We start from the raw sequence: 16,075 nt of genomic DNA on the forward strand, positions 1-16,075 counted from the left end.
GTTTTCTAAGATTGTTTAGATTTCACTTTTGTTGAAAACGGTACTGTAACAGGTACTGTAATATATATTTTACCAACCTTGTCAAAGGGCAGGGCTGTCTAATTCAGCCCTTATCCCAGGCTTGAATCAGTCTCTACTGGTAGATAGAACCAGCAGTGTTGCCCAATGCAGTAGCGTAGGGTCTGATGAGCAAGCTGAAATATTAATTTAGCTGTGGACAGAGATATGTGTGTCAGGGGGGGGCAACCATTCCATCTCAGTGTTGGTCATAGTCAGACACTATGTGTATAGCAGGTGCAGAGAGAGCAGACTCCGTCATCTCTGTACTGTAATTGAGATGCAGCATTTAAAATGAAAACCGATTTAAATGCAGACAGTAGCGACTGTTGCCATGGAAAATAATTTGATCATGGAGTTCTCTGGCCCTTGTTGTTTCTGCGGCCAGACCTTCTGTACAGGCTATGATTAGACTCATTTACTAGCAGTGTTGTGACTGAATGATAGCTTTTATACGCAGTTGATGACATCCTTTGTTATTCATTTAGAAAACCCATAATTAACAGCTGATTTATCATCAATGTGGACGTTGTAAGTGACATTAAAGACACTAAGGGTTTAGAGATGAAAAAAATTGGAACGAAAATATGTTTAATTAATGCAGCGCTGAATCAATTGAGGGCATGACCCCTTTTAACACATCTGACCTCAGCAGTCTGACAGCCAGTGGACATTGACATTTGGTCATGTAGTTTAGTCACCTTGGTCTTTCCTCATCCAGTAGACAGTTTAGAGATTGGTTATGAGGCCTGGCAGCATTGTACAGCAGCCAGGGGAGGAGGGGGACTTTGGCTTCGGAGCCGGTGACACGTCAGATTTTGATCTGGAGGCATCTGAACAGCCCCAACAGATGTGACCGACGAGTGATAAGGCAGGTGTCATTTTATCAACACACACAGATATTCTAGGTTTATTTTTTATTGTTTTACTGTTGTAGCCTAGGTAGTGATAATCATCTGTAAGTATTCTGTCCGCCCAATTATTTCCCACAATGAGAAAATAGAGTCTGCACGATATATTTGATTGGGAACACACTGCTTTGAATTTGAAGGCACTTTAGTTTAGTTTAAAAGTAAAGTCATGTCCCTGGATGACAGGTAGTGTGTATGTTATTTACAGCCAACATTAGCACATTACAGCCTCCTTTTTAATCATGTTTACAGCTGGATTAATCCCCAGTACTGCTGTTTACATCCATTAGTTAGACCTGCTGGTTTCCCACTGGTAATCTGCCTGCAGACAGCTGCAGGGAGAGGGAGTGGAAGAGAGAATTGTAGAGAGAGAGAGGTATGACACAGGACAGGGAGAGAGAGTAGGAGAGAGAATTGTAGAGAGAGAGAGGTATGACACAGGACAGGGAGAGAGAGTAGGAGAGAGAATTGTAGAGAGAGAGAGGTATGACACAGGACAGGGAGAGGGAGTGGAAGAGAGAATTGTAGAGAGAGAGAGATGTATGACAGGACAGGGAGAGAGAGTGGAAGAGAGAATTGTAGAGAGAGAGAGGTATGACACAGGACAGGGAGAGAGAGTGGGAGAGAGAATTGTAGAGAGAGAGAGGTATGACACAGGACAGGGAGAGAGAGTGGAAGAGAGAATTGTAGAGAGAGAGAGGTATGACACAGGACAGGGAGAGGGAGTGGGAGAGAGAATTGTAGAGAGAGAGAGGTATGACACAGGACAGGGAGAGGGAGTAGGAGAGAGAATTGTAGAGAGAGAGAGGTATGACACAGGACAGGGAGAGGGAGTGGGAGAGAGAATTGTAGAGAGAGAGAGGTATGACACAGGACAGGGAGAGGGAGTAGGCAGCAGACAAGGCTGGACTGCTGCAGCATTTGATCTTCTCTGTTTAATTTCATGTTTCATCTTCAATGTTTTCGCACATTATTCTGTCCAAACCATAACACTTTTCCTTTTTTTCATGACCTTTGTGAAAAGCTTGGTGGCAACTGTGCTATTTCACTATATGAATACAAACAAGTGATACCTGAAATGTCATTTGAAATTCAGAAAGCCTCGATACCCAGCAATCCTGAAACACTTTCCCATTTCCCAATGAAGTTGTTCCCCGTTTGTCAGGTTCTGTGGCCATCCCTGCATGTCGGTGCAATCAGCACGCGTGTGTCCTCTGGAGGTATTCTAAATATTCTGTCACTGGCTTAAAGGACTGCTCTATGCTTTGAAGAGCGATGGATTATAGATGGCATGATGCATTAAACAGAATGTACATATTAGTTCAGAAGCAGAGAGACAAGCCCAGGCTCTTTGATAGGGTAGTCCTGGTGTTTTCTTTTTACCTGAAAAGACCCCACAGTGAGATTAGCTAGTAAAATACAGAAACTCTGAACAGTAACAATACTCTCTTGATGACTGTTATGATATATTCTTTATTAAATACCCTGGACGTTATTACCACCATAAGTCAGACTGTAGGTTGGCAAATTAAGTCTACAGTGATTTGTACACAGGTTAGCGTTTTTCATCATGATTGTTGTTCTGGACGCAGCTCTGCTGGGTGGTCTCTAGCTAGCACAGCCACAAAGCCATAAAATCTGATTTTAACCCTAACCTTAACCACACTGCTAATCCTAATGCCTAAACCTAACCTTAAATTAAGACGAAAAAAACTATAATTAAAAAAAAAAATTTTTTTAAATATCATCAATTTTTACAGTACAGCCAATTTTGAGTTTGCAGCCGGCCCATCAAGTGGAAATCAGTCAGCTCTGCCTCCAGGTCAAGTGTCATGACAATAAACGTCAACCTGCGATTTGCACTGTATTTATTTCCTAGACAGGAAATGCTGCCAGCTATCCATTTAACACCCAGCTCATATATAATGGCACATTTTCAGTTTTTTGTAGTGCAACATGTAATTGTGCTCATAAAAGTGGAAAATAAAAGGAAATGAGTAGATAAACATAAGTCTGTCTTCACTGTGATCACTTCTCAATCCTAATCAGAGGACCATTTTTAAAAATCACGCCTTTAATGTCCTGAGGCTACACATTTGTCAGTGGTGGATGTTAAGAGAAGACAGAAAGTGTTAATTTCCCAAGGGATATTTTAATCTATTTCAACAACCTGATGCTTCTAGGATGTTTGCCATGTTAGTTTGTAAGTTTTAGATTTGAATGGGAATATCTCCTACTGTGAACATAATCTTAGTTTCTATGTCTTTCTCGGTCTTTCTGTCTCTCTGTCTCTCTCTCGATCACAGTCTCTCTCGTTCTCTCTCTTGATCACAGTCTCTCTCTATCTCTTCTCAATATTCCCTCCTCATTGACAACCTGCACATACTGTACCTGTCAGTCAGTGCTTCTCAGCCTCTACTTTCTATGCATACACTAGAGAATACAAACTTCCTCCCCAGTGTTTGTGGCGCTATGGAGAGCTGAGATGATGTGCTCTTCTTTACATTCTGAGGATCCCCAGTGTTTGTGGCACTATGTAGAGCTGAGATGATGTGCTCTTCTTTACATTCTGAGGATCCCCAGTGTTTGTGGCACTATGGAGAGCTGAGATGATGTGCTCTTCTTTACATTCTGAGGATCCCCAGTGTTTGTGGCGCTATGGAGAGCTGAGATGATGTGCTCTTCTTTACATTCTGAGGATCCCCAGTGTTTGTGGCACTATGTAGAGCTGAGATGATGTGCTCTTCTTTACATTCTGAGGATCCCCAGTGTTTGTGGCACTATGGAGAGCTGAGATGATGTGCTCTTCTTTACATTCTGAGGATCCCCAGTGTTTGTGGCACTATGGAGAGCTGAGATGATGTGCTCTTCTTTACATTCTGAGGATCCCCAGTGTTTGTGGCACTATGTAGAGCTGAGATGATGTGCTCTACTTTACATTCTGAGGATCTTTATGTATCTCTGCATTTTACCTTAAATGCATGAAGATATTTTTGCCATAATACAAATTGGTTACATATGCTTTATCACTTGCTGGTCCAGATACTCCAATTCCCATGGCATATTAACAGGGCAAGAGGCAGAACAGTTTAAAGTGTGGCCTTGTTTATTTTTCTGCATGAGTATTAACTATGAATATCATTTGCATAATCCATACTTTTTTACATTTATTATTTGTTTGTTTGTGTGTGTGTGTGTGTGCGCGCGTACCTGTGTTTATGTGTGTGCATGTGTGTATACATTAATATATAATGTCTGGTACAGTATGTTAGGTTTAGATGGTCTCACTCTCTAACACTCACACACACCAGCATTTCCCAAACTCGGTCTTCGGGACCCAAGGGGTGCACATTTTGTTTTTTTGCTTAATACTGTCTGCATTAAGCTTGATGACTAGTTCATTATTTCAATCAGCTGTGTAGTGTTACTGTAAAAACCAAAACGTCCACCCCTTGGGGTCCCGAGGACCGAGTTTTGGGAAACACTGCCACATACACTCCTTCAATTTCTCAGAGATGGACTGCCATCTAGTGGTCATATCGCCAGCCTGCCTGTATCAGCTTATTGATGCAGTCCTCATACCATTTTATTTATTCATAGGGAATGCAGAATAAAGATGGAGACTGACTCAGATAGCCAAAAACAGCTTATAGAAGTAAATTGCATCTGGTCTACTTGTGAAAAAGCACACTCTCTTCTCCTCTTTATTTATTCTCACTCCTTGGGTGTGCTGAAATATTTGAAGGTGAGGTAGAAAAGAAAAGTCAAATTCCATTTAGATGGTATTAAAGGACATTTTCTCTCTCTGGAGATGGCCTTTGTTCGCTCTGTAGGAATATCAGTTATATATTTAAATGTTCATAGGGCTATCAATAAATCATAGAGATGCATAGAGTACTCTAGTGCCCAAAAGCCAGTTTTACCATTTTGAAGTAGTCAACTTGGTGGGACTTCCTATGGTTTAAGGAAGGATCACATAATCCCATCCCGGTTATCAGCAGGGTCAGCCAATGAATTATACTCGTGAGCAAACATTCCATAACTGCAGTTGGTAGTAAATAGCCAACTATGGCTTTATTTATTTTGTTATGAAACTGAGTTTTGTGACTATATCACCCCCTAAATCAATGAGAATATCTAACTTCTCTAAAAGCCAGTTAAATCTGGAGCCTTGTCATATTTTCATGTCTATGCCATTAAACTCCCATTAAACACATTAATTGCTTTTGTTTTACAGAACATAAAGCTAAAGCCCTCATTTATTGTCAAAGCTCTGTAATACAGACTGGACAAAATTAATCTCTTATCTCCTCTTTACACCATCCAGCCACCCACACAGCCCCCTCACCAACACAGCCCCTCGCCAGACAGGCCCTCACCAACACAGCCCCTCGCCAGACAGGCCCTCACCAACACAGGCCCTCACCAACACAGCCCCTCGCCACACAGCCCCTCGCCACACAGCCCCTCACCAACACAGCCCCTCGCCACACAGGCCCTCACCAACACAGCCCCTCGCCACACAGGCCCTCACCAACACAGCCCCCCACCAACACAGCCCCCACACAGCCCCTCACCAACACAGGCCCTCACCAACACAGCCCCTCGCCACACAGCCCCTCAACAACACAGCCCCTCAACAACACAGCCCCTCGCCACACAGCCCCCTCACCAACACAGCCCCCTCATCCACACAGGCCCTCACCAACACAGCCCCGTTCAGTTCCTCAGATCATCTGTCACAAGGGAATCGTGGTTCCCTCAATATGGGGGAGGTGTCAGTGGTGTGTCAATGTAATCTCTGTTTTTTGTTTCAACATGAGATCGATGTTTACCTCTCCTTTGTAACTCATACAATGACGCAGATATATAAACACTGAATGTTTTAGATCAACTACTCATTCCAGGGTTTATCTTTATTTTTTAAAACTATTTTCTACATTGTAGAATAATAGTGAAGACTTCAAAACTATGAAATAACACACATGGCATCATGTCGTAACCAGAAGTGTGCTATCCTGATGCAGTCAGTTGTGTGGTTTAGTTAAATATGGCCAGTGATGTTAGTGCTCTGAGTGGAGTCCTGACCCCTCTGGGCAGCAGTATCAGAGCTGCTAGTGCTTTGGCATCCGTGTGACAGGATGAACACCTCAAAAGCAGTGGCGAGGACCCCACTGCAAGTACTGCACCTTTCATGTTCAACTACAGGTTCACTACAATTTAACCTGCAGACAGATGATGGGAACACCCTGATGTTATCAGGTTTCCCTTCAGTTTTTGTTAGTACCTACCAAGGCAGCAGCAACTCTTCCTGGGATTTATTATGGATCCCCAATTGGTTTGTGCAAAGGCAACAGCTACTCTTCCTGGGGTCCAGCCATTTTAAGGCATTTTACATCGGTGTTAAAACATTACACTTCCCTACACATTACTACAACATATTTACAATACAAATTCCAAATGTGTGTGTGTATAGAGTGTGTGTGTGTTAGCGTGTGTGTGTGTGCGCGTGGGTCTGTGCCTGTGTGTGTCTCTTCACAGTCCAAGCTGTTCCACAAGGTGTAGTTTTATTTTAATTTTAAATCTGACTTTACTGCCTTCCTGAGTTACGTGATGTGGAATAATGTTCCATGTTGTCATGGCTCTATGTAGTACTATGTATTGACCTTGGCGGCATATTTTGTCGGGGTATGCATGGGTGTCTGAGCATGTGTGCTAGTCGCCTAAACAGACAGCTCGGTGCATTCAACACCTTTCACAAATAATGTGATAAAGTGAGCCAGGGGAGATTGACATGCATGTTATTCATGTTGGATCTCCGTGTACATATAAGGGCCAGTCGTGCTGCTCTGTTCTTGGCCAATTGTAATTTGCGTATGTCCCTCTTTGTGACACCTGACCATAGGACAGAACAGTAAGTCCAGGTGCCACAAAACTAGGGCCTGTAGGACTTGTTGTTTGATAGCAATGTCAAGAAGGCATGCTGTAGCAGCGCTTTATCACAGACAGACTTCTCCCCATCTTAGCTACCTTTGCATCAGTATGTTTTGACCACGACAGTTTACTATTCAGGGTTACACCAAGCAGTTTAGTCTCCTCAACTTGTTCAATTTCTACATAATTCGGGTGTAGTGAATGATTTGTCCAAAATACAATGCTTTAAGTTTTAGAAATATTTAGGACTAACTTATTCTGAAACTGACTGCAGTGATTTAACTTGCTGTGGTAGCTGACGTGTACAGTGTTGAGTCATCAGCATACATAGACACACAGGCTTTACTCCGAGACAGTGGTAGGTCATTAGAAGAGATTGAAAAAAGTAATGGACCTAGACAGCTGCCCTGGGGAATGCCTGACCCTACCTGGACAATGTTAGAGAGGCTTCCATTAAAGAACACACTTAGTGTTCTGTTAGACAGGTAACTCTTGGTCCACAGTAGAGTAGGGGATGTAAAGCCATAACACATATGTTTTTCTAGCAGCAGACTATGATCAATAATGTCAAAAGCTGCACTGAACTCTAACAAAACAATATTTTTATTATCAGTTTACCTCAGCCAATTATCAGTAATTTGTGTAAGTGGTTACATCTTAAATGCCCTTCCCTATAAGCATGCTGAAAATCGTTTGTTAATTGGTTTACTGTGAAATAACATTGTATCTGGGCATACACAAAAGTTTACTTAGGGTTGGTAACAGGCTAATTGGTCAGCTGTTTGAGGCAGTAAAAGGTGCTTTGCTATTCTTGGGTAGCGGAATTACTTTTGCTTCCCTCCAGGCCTGAGTGCACACACTCTCCATTAGGCTAAGATTGAAGAGATGGCAAATGGGAGTGGCAATATCATCCACTATCATTCTCAGTAATGTTCCATCCAGATTGTCAGACCCCGGTGGCATGTCATTGTTGATAGACAACAATTTGTTCACCTCTTCCACACTCACTTTATGGAATTCAAAATTACAATGTTTGTCTTTCATAATTTGGTCAGTTATGCATGGATGTGTAGGTTCAGAATTTGTTGTCATGCCAACATTAGCTAATCTTGCCAAGGAAAAAAATCATTCAAGCAGTTGGCAGTATCAGTGGGCTTTGTGATGAATGATGTTATCTGTTATTAGCAAGTTATCGATTTCATGGACCTTGTTTTTTAGGCTACACATGTTTCTGTGTTTTTTAAGTGGGTAGATCAGCTTTAATATTGTGGATAGATTAGCTTTCATCAATGTAATTGTCTGTATCATTTCCAACCCCCATATATATCCCCCCCCCCCCATTTCACAATAGTTATCGTTTGCATGTTTTTAATCCCATCTCTGAAGACCATCCAGATTTGATTTCTATTTGCCATATATTCTTTACTGTGCCCATTCACATAAATTCTGAACCTATATACATTTTACGGACGCAGTATATTTGACATTAGTTATCTTGTTGTTTTTAGTCCCATCCTTCAGCTCCACTCAACCCCTTCCATCTATCCCTGAACACCATCCAGTTTTGATTTTGTATTTTTAACTGTGCTGTTTCACAAATGTTCTGAACCTTTCTATTCTCATAGTTTCTGCAGATTGTAAATTAAAGGCTACATATGTTAATGTGGGCTACTTTTAGCTCTTTTCTGCGATTCTTGATTGTTTTTATTGCTTTACTGGGAGGCTTATCAGAGGTAGACATGACAGTGATATTTATGTTTGAGCTGATAGTGCAGGGTTAGCTGCACACAGTGGACTTCCTACAAGGGCAAACCACCTCAGTGTTAACAGTATATCTCAGGTTCGTAGGTGATTGATTACTGCTGACAATAGCTGTAGGATTGACATAAGCATTCAGGGGAGTTAGAGGGACATACATTAGGTTACAATATGACTGACAACACCCCTGGGACAATGTACATTTGCAGCAGCGCTACGACTAATCAACGGCACAATGTTAGGGATTATCTGAGCAGGGCTTGGGTCACAGATTAGTAATTGTCTCAACGCAGCCTTGAAATGTACGGACAGGATCCATGAGCCAAGATGATTTGGATGGACTCCGTTTCCAAAGGGTGACAAAGTTATCTATAAAAGCTACACCAACAGAGCTACAGTAGCCTTTTAGCCAGCTGTGTAATGCCAGTAGCCTTTTAGCCAGCTGTGTAATGCCAGTAGCCTTTTAGCCAGCTGTGTAATGCCAGTAGCCTTTTAGCCAGCTGTGTAATGCCAGTAGCCTTTTAGCCAGCTGTGTAATGCCAGTAGCCTTTTAGCCAGCTGTGTAATGCCAGTAGCCTTTTAGCCAGCTGTGTAATGCCAGTAGCCTTTTAGCCAGCTGTGTAATGCCAGTAGCCTTTTAGCCAGCTGTGTAATGCCACTAGCCTGCTGAATCTTTCACAGCCGTGACCCAGTGATGGTACCTGGCCTGAAATAATTGGCCGCTTTTTGGAATCTTTCAGATCTAGAATCAGTTCTTTAAAGTAATATAATAATAATAATATATGCCATTTAGCAGACGCTTTTATCCAAAGCGACTTACAGTCATGTGTGCATACATTCTACGTATGGGTGGTCCCGGGGATCGAACCCACTACCCTGGCGTTACAAGCGCCATGCTCTACCAACTGAGCTACAGAAGGACCACAGTACATTTTCAGCAGTTCTGAGCTAGTCCTCCTAATGCCGTTTGACCCCACATGGACTGCGACAGCGCCAGCCCCGGCAGCAGTCGTAAAACGGTAGGAAGCAGCCTTGTAATGTCCTGTACTTTTTGCCCCGGAACCAAGATGTTTCTCACCATAGAGCTGCCAATGATGACAGCTGGTGAAATGGCCGAGGTCCTGCCGTTCTATTGCCTTGAGTGGTTTAGAAGGACCCTCAAAGTTTATGGTGCAAGTCACTAAGCATGTTGTGATTGTTATATACATGTGTCTGAGGATGACTCTGTGGGGTGCTGGGCTGGACCATAGAGAGAGAGATATACAATATTCTGTATCTATGGTCTGGACTAAGCTTATGTCAACTAGCCTTTATCAGTTCTTTATAGGGCACATGTTATTTGTCTCCTTGAGCTCTGGGTGAAATGCATTTTTAAACATGTATCCTCTCAGAATGTACACTGACAATTGTACCACTCTTTTAGCTGCAATATATGTGTTCTATGGGATGATAAAGTGGCAAGTGTACACTGCAGTCTTTATCCCAATATGATGTACCCCTCCCTGATGAGTTTGCGTAACATCATCCTCAAGTCAGTGTGATGTTAAATCTACTTCTCCTTCTTTCACATGCTCAGTTGATTGACATAAAGGAGAAACTGAAGCTGTTCAAGAAGTTCTGGTCCAACCTGCCTGAGGACATCTGCAAGCCACACAGGGTGACAGCAGGGAATGCCACCGATGATGACCAGTGTTGGAATGGGCACACCAAGGGCAGGTAAGACGCGACTACAATAAGTGTTCGCACCTGAACACAGGCTGCTTACCCCAAACACTTGGGTAAACTAGCACTAAATTACAATATGTCTGGTCCCTGAATTAAGAATCATTCTGATTATGTATTTTGCGCTGGCCCAAATATGTCAGTTTGCTATTGGAGAGTCGTGACATTTCTGGCTGAGGCATTGCAAAACAAGTGGAAACACTGCTATGCACTCGAAAGTCAGAGGAGTTTGGAGATATAAAAGCACCCGACCAAACAGAGTCTTAACAGATTCCTTCCCTGGTGACGCCCTTTAAAGCTGAAATTCTCAGACTGTGGGCAACCCCAGTTCTGCTGTTGTTTTTTCACTTTGAAAGAAAACATGGGGGTTGAGCCCTGAGCAGAAAGAAGCATCATCCTCGGTTCTTGGATCTGAATCAGCTCGATCACAAAACAGGAAAAAAAATAGTAAAAGGCTACTCCAATCCTGACTGATCCAGAGTCCGGATAAACATTACATTGGGCATCCTTTTGAAAAGTTGGAAGAGTGAATAAGAAATGGCCAAAGTACTCCTGTTCTACATAACAAAATAAAACAAGATGTTCAATTTTTCTGCATCATTTTTGGACAGAAAGTTTCTGATTTTTGCAATGTTATATAAATGGAAAAAATCTGTCCTTGGAACAGTCTTGATATGTTTGTCAAGAGAGATATCAGGGTTCAGAGGAACGCTGAGGTCCTTCGGTTTTATTTGAGACAACTGAACAACCATCAAGATTAATTGTCAGATTCAACAGAAGATCTCTTTGTTTCTTGGGACCTAGAACTAGCATCTCTGTTTTGTCCGAGTTTAAAAGTAGAACATTTGCCGCCATCCACTTCCTTATGTCCAAAACACAGGCTTCCAGGTGGTGGGGATTTTGCGGCTTCACCATGTTTCATCGAAATGTACAACTGTGTGTCGTATGCATAGCACTGAAAGTTAACATTTTGTTTCCAAATAACATCACCAAGAGGTCAAATATATAGTGAAAACAATAGTGTTCCTAAAACGTAGCCTTGAGGAACACCGAAATGTAAAGTTTATTTGTCAGAGGACAAACAATCCACAAAGACAAAACTGATATCTTTCTGACAGATAAGATCTAAACCAGGCCAGAACTTGTCCGTATAGACCAATTTGGGTTTCCAATCTCTCCAAAAGAATGTGGTGATCGACGGTATCAAAAGCTGCACTAAGGTCTAGGAGCACGAGGACAGATGCAGAGCCTCGGTCTGACGCCATTAAAAGGTCTAGGTCAAGGTTTGGATTTTTCAGGAGAGGCTTTATTACTGCCACTTTTAGTGAGTTTGGTACACATCCGGTCGATAGAGAGCCGTTTATTATTTTCAACATAGGAGTGCCAAGCAGAGGAAGCAGCTCTTTCAGTAGTTTAGTTGGAATAGGGTCCAGTATGCAGCTTGAAGGTTTAGAGGCCATGATTATTTTCATCAACATGTCAAGAGATATAGTATTAAAAAACCTGAGTGTCTCCCTTGATCCCAAGTCCTGGCAGTGTTGTGCAGACTCAGGACACTGAGCTTTGTAGGAATACGGAGATTTAAAGAGAAGTCTGTAATCTGCTTTCTAAAGATCATAATCTTTTCTTCAAAGAAGTTCATGAATTTATCACTGCTCAAGTGAAAGCCATCCTCTCTTGGGGAATTCTGTCTTTTAGTTAGCTTTGCGACAGTATCAAAAATTCATTTTCAATTGTTCTTATTCTCCTCAAATTAGTTGGAAAAATAGGATGATAGAGCAGCAGTGAGGGCTCTTCGATACTGCACAGTACTGTCTTTCCAAGCTCGTCGGAAGACAGTTTGGTGTAGCGCCATTTCCATTCCAATTTTCTGGAAGCTTGCTTCAGAGCTCAGGTATTTTCTGTATACCAGGGAGCTAGTTTCTTATGACAAATGTTCTTAGTTTTTAGGGGTGCGACTGCATCTAGGGTATTACGCAAGTTTTAATTGAGTTCATCAGCTTGGTGGTTAACTGATGTTTGGATTCTGACGTCCTTGGGTAGGTGGATGGAGTCTGAAAGGGTATCTAGGAGGATGGAGTCTGAAAGGGTATCTAGGAATCTTTGGGTTGTCCCAGAATGTATAGCACGGCTTTTGATGATCCTTGGTTCGGGTCTGAGCAGATTATTTGTTGCGATTGCAAACGTAATAAAATGGTGGTCCGATAGTCCAGGATTATGAGGAAAAACATTAAGATCCACAACATTTATTTCATGGGACAAAACTAGGTCCCGAGTATGACTATGGCAGTGAGTAGGTCCAGAGACATGTTGGACAAAACCCACTGAGTCGATGATGGCTCCGAAAGCCTTTTGGAGTGGGTCTGTGGACTTTTCCATGTGAATATTAAAGTCACCAAAAATGTGAATATTATCTGCTATGACTACAAGGTCTGATAGGAATTCAGTGAACTCAGTGAGGAACACTGTATATGGCCCAGGAGGCCTGTAAACAGTAGCTATAAAAAGTGATTGAGTAGGCTGCATAGATTTCATGACTAGAAGCTCAAAAGTCGAAAATGCAGTCGTTTTTTTTATATTATTTTGTCAATTGAATTTTGCTATCGTGAATGTTGGCAACACCTCTGCATTTGCGGGATGCACGGGGGATATGGTCACTAGTTGAGATTGTTTTGGATAAGTTGGACTGCAGAGTGAAGGAAAAGCAGCCAACAAGTGGTCAGCATATGTGGGAACTCCAAGACTTTTGGAAAAGCATTCCAGGTGAAGCTGGTTGAGACAATGCCAAGAGTATGTAAAGCTTTCATTGCGGCAAAGGGTGGCTACTTTGAAGAATCTGAAATATAAAATATTGTTTAACACTTTTTTGGTTACTACATGATTCCATAGGTGTTATTTCATAGTTTTGATGTCTTCATTATTATTCTACAATGTAGAAAATAGTAAAAATAAAGAAAAATCCTTGAATGAGTAAGTGTGTCCAAACTTTTGACTGGTACTGTATATGGCTAATTAAGGAGCCCACATGATAGCGCAGCACTTGCATACTAGTACAGGAAAGCAGCGGCACAGATGAAAGGAGAAACTAGTGATCAAACCTCTGTTAGTAAGAAGCATATGTTTGGTAGAGTGTGCACAGCTCGCATTGCTCCCTCCGGCAGATTTAGATTTTTTTTTTCATTTAAGTAATGCAAAGTAATATAATGCGTTATTTTCCACACAAAGTGATATTATAAAGTAACTCGTTACATTTAACAAAAGTAACGAGTAATATATAACTTTTTCAAGTAACTAATCCCAACACTGCTATGTAGGAATCAATGCTGTATATAGGCAGGCAATGTGCTGAACAGGCAAACATAGCTAACTATTTTGGTCGATTAAGCAACCGTATCATTATTGAATCAAGAAGCATAATAAAAAAATGCATATAGAATTTCTTACCTCTCTTTCAGTGTTAGGGTTTGCACCACAACTTGTACAGCCCCAGGTTCTCTCTAAATCAGATTGTCTTCACCAGTATCTCTCTGAGAAATGCATGTTTCTGTGATGTTACTGTACCGGATTTAATAGCTGATGCACTTTTTTGGGGTGGTCCTGGGCCTGAAATGCTGTTTACCAACCAGCTAGCGAGCATTAGAATCTACAAACCAAACCCACTAATGTTGTGATGTCAAAAATCTGCATATCAAGCTTTAGCTAGATCGCTAGTGTTAGCTAGTTGAAATAAAGGCATTTGGCCATCTTGTGGAGTTTATGCAGTGTAGCTGCATGATGCAACTATCGTTAGATTTGTTTGAGTACAAAACAGTCAGAATACAGAGGACCTTAGCTAGCTAGATAAGTAGCCATGTTAGCTAGCTTGAACTTTACACACACTAAGGTTAGCAGGTAATTTAGCAAGTAGACTAAAAACAATCCAACACTTACCTGCCAGTCCATAAGAAGGGTGGCAGTTTCAGATTCACACTTCTAACCTTTCAATGCTCTCCACCTTTCAACATGAATTCCAATGATTATCTGGTTTCTGGATTGAGCAGTCTTTTTTCTCTCTTCCTTTTCTCTTATGGAGTTGTTGATTCAGATCCGAGAAGACTGATGCTTGTTACTGTCAACTTTTTCTGAAAACATTGTATCTTCTACCAGGACAGTTCATCTGCAAACAAGTTAACAAGCTTGTTGGCTTTGTCTGCTCGGTGTTTGTTTCTGGCGGCTGTAGCTTGCAAGTGACTTTCCCTTCCTCTCAAGCTCCGGAGCCATGCTCCAGCAGGGTTGTTTGAGTAGGCTTGGTTTAACGCAACCATAGACACACCTTGCCCAGAAGGCCAGCCCAAGGAGGCTCAGGGCTCAACCAAAGACACACCTTGCCCAGAAGGCCAGCCCAAGGAGGCTCAGGGCTCAACCAAAGACGCACCTTGCCCAGAAGGCCAGCCCAAGGAGGCTCAGGGCTCAACCAAAGACACACCTTGCCCAGAAGGCCAGCCCAAGGAGGCTCAGGGCTCAACCAAAGACGCACCTTGCCCAGAAGGCCAGCCCAAGGAGGCTCAGGGCTCAACCAAAGACACACCTTGCCCAGAAGGCCAGCCCAAGCCAGCTCAGGGCTCAACCAAAGACACACCTTGCCCAGAAGGCCAGCCCAAGGAGGCTCAGGACTCAACCAAAGACACACCTTGCCCAGAAGGCCAGCCCAAGCCAGCTCAGGGCAAAACCAAAGACACACCTTGCCCAGAAGGCCATCCCAAGCCAGCTCAGGGCTCAACCCCCATATTTTCATTCAAAATAAAACATTTAAATAAATAAAAAACAGAGTGGCATCGACGGGTAGCTGATTCCATTTTTAATGTTGGTTTTAATTTGCTTTGATGTCTTTTTATAACCAACATAATGCCTCGTTGCTGGATTTAATTGCGTTAGAAGCCAAAATGTACGTAAACTGAAGTTAAATTCTGCTTTGTCCCAAAAGGGGAGACTAATAAACTACTGTTATTCCAAGGTCATAATACATCCTGTACTTTTATGTGCATATTACTTAGTGACCTTGGGACTTTAAGTTCTATCTGCGCAAAGCATAGTTCTGAGATATTGAGAATCAATGTTTTTACATCCCAGATCTCAAAACTGTTTTGTAGTGAATTCTTATTTCATAACCCATTTTAAGGTTCTCACCTTAAAGGTACCTAAAGTGCAGAGTATCAAACTCCTGAGATGCTTGTAAATCCTGTTTTTTTAGGAGGGTGCAATCACAGATACAATCTTATGGCTCTGAAATGTCAATCTGTGTTCAGCCATAAGGTTCTTTCTGACAATTGTTCAGTTTTTAAGACTATTTGAGTGCATAACTGATAGAATAACACTGTTTTACTAAGATAGAGCCCAAACACATCATCAAATATATTAAGCCATGTATTATGATCATCAGACAAATTACTATCATCACTGAACAACGATGTGACAAAATTTACTTTAAGATTTCTGACCGCTTTGTTATTTTGCTTCCGTGCCATTATTGCTGGCAAGTCTAGCCTAGGCCATACTTAGACGGACATGGCAAAGACGTGTTCGGATTGGTCCATCGGTATTTGTTCAGGCTTGTAATTGGATTGCAGATATAACCTTCTAGTACCAAGTTCAAATGGGTTTATTCAATCCAACTTTCTTTCTTTCCATTTGTTTCACTTAAAATGTTTTTGTTT

At 41.9% G+C, this 16,075-nt stretch overlaps 1 protein-coding gene across 2 annotated transcripts in view; it reads left to right on the top strand.

Annotated features, from left to right (window-relative positions):
- Positions 1-16,075, top strand: part of LOC118373470 (glypican-6-like) — a 220,187-nt gene that overhangs the window by 197,784 nt on the left and 6,328 nt on the right. For both annotated transcript variants that reach the window (XM_052522960.1, XM_052522961.1), the window contains one exon: positions 10,237-10,376. In XM_052522960.1, coding sequence (XP_052378920.1) covers positions 10,237-10,376 — 140 coding nt within the window. The remainder of the gene's footprint in view (positions 1-10,236; positions 10,377-16,075) is intronic.

The sequence above is a fragment of the Oncorhynchus keta genome, chromosome 7 (genome assembly GCF_023373465.1).
Source record: "Oncorhynchus keta strain PuntledgeMale-10-30-2019 chromosome 7, Oket_V2, whole genome shotgun sequence".
Classification (NCBI taxonomy): Eukaryota; Metazoa; Chordata; class Actinopteri; order Salmoniformes; family Salmonidae; genus Oncorhynchus; species Oncorhynchus keta.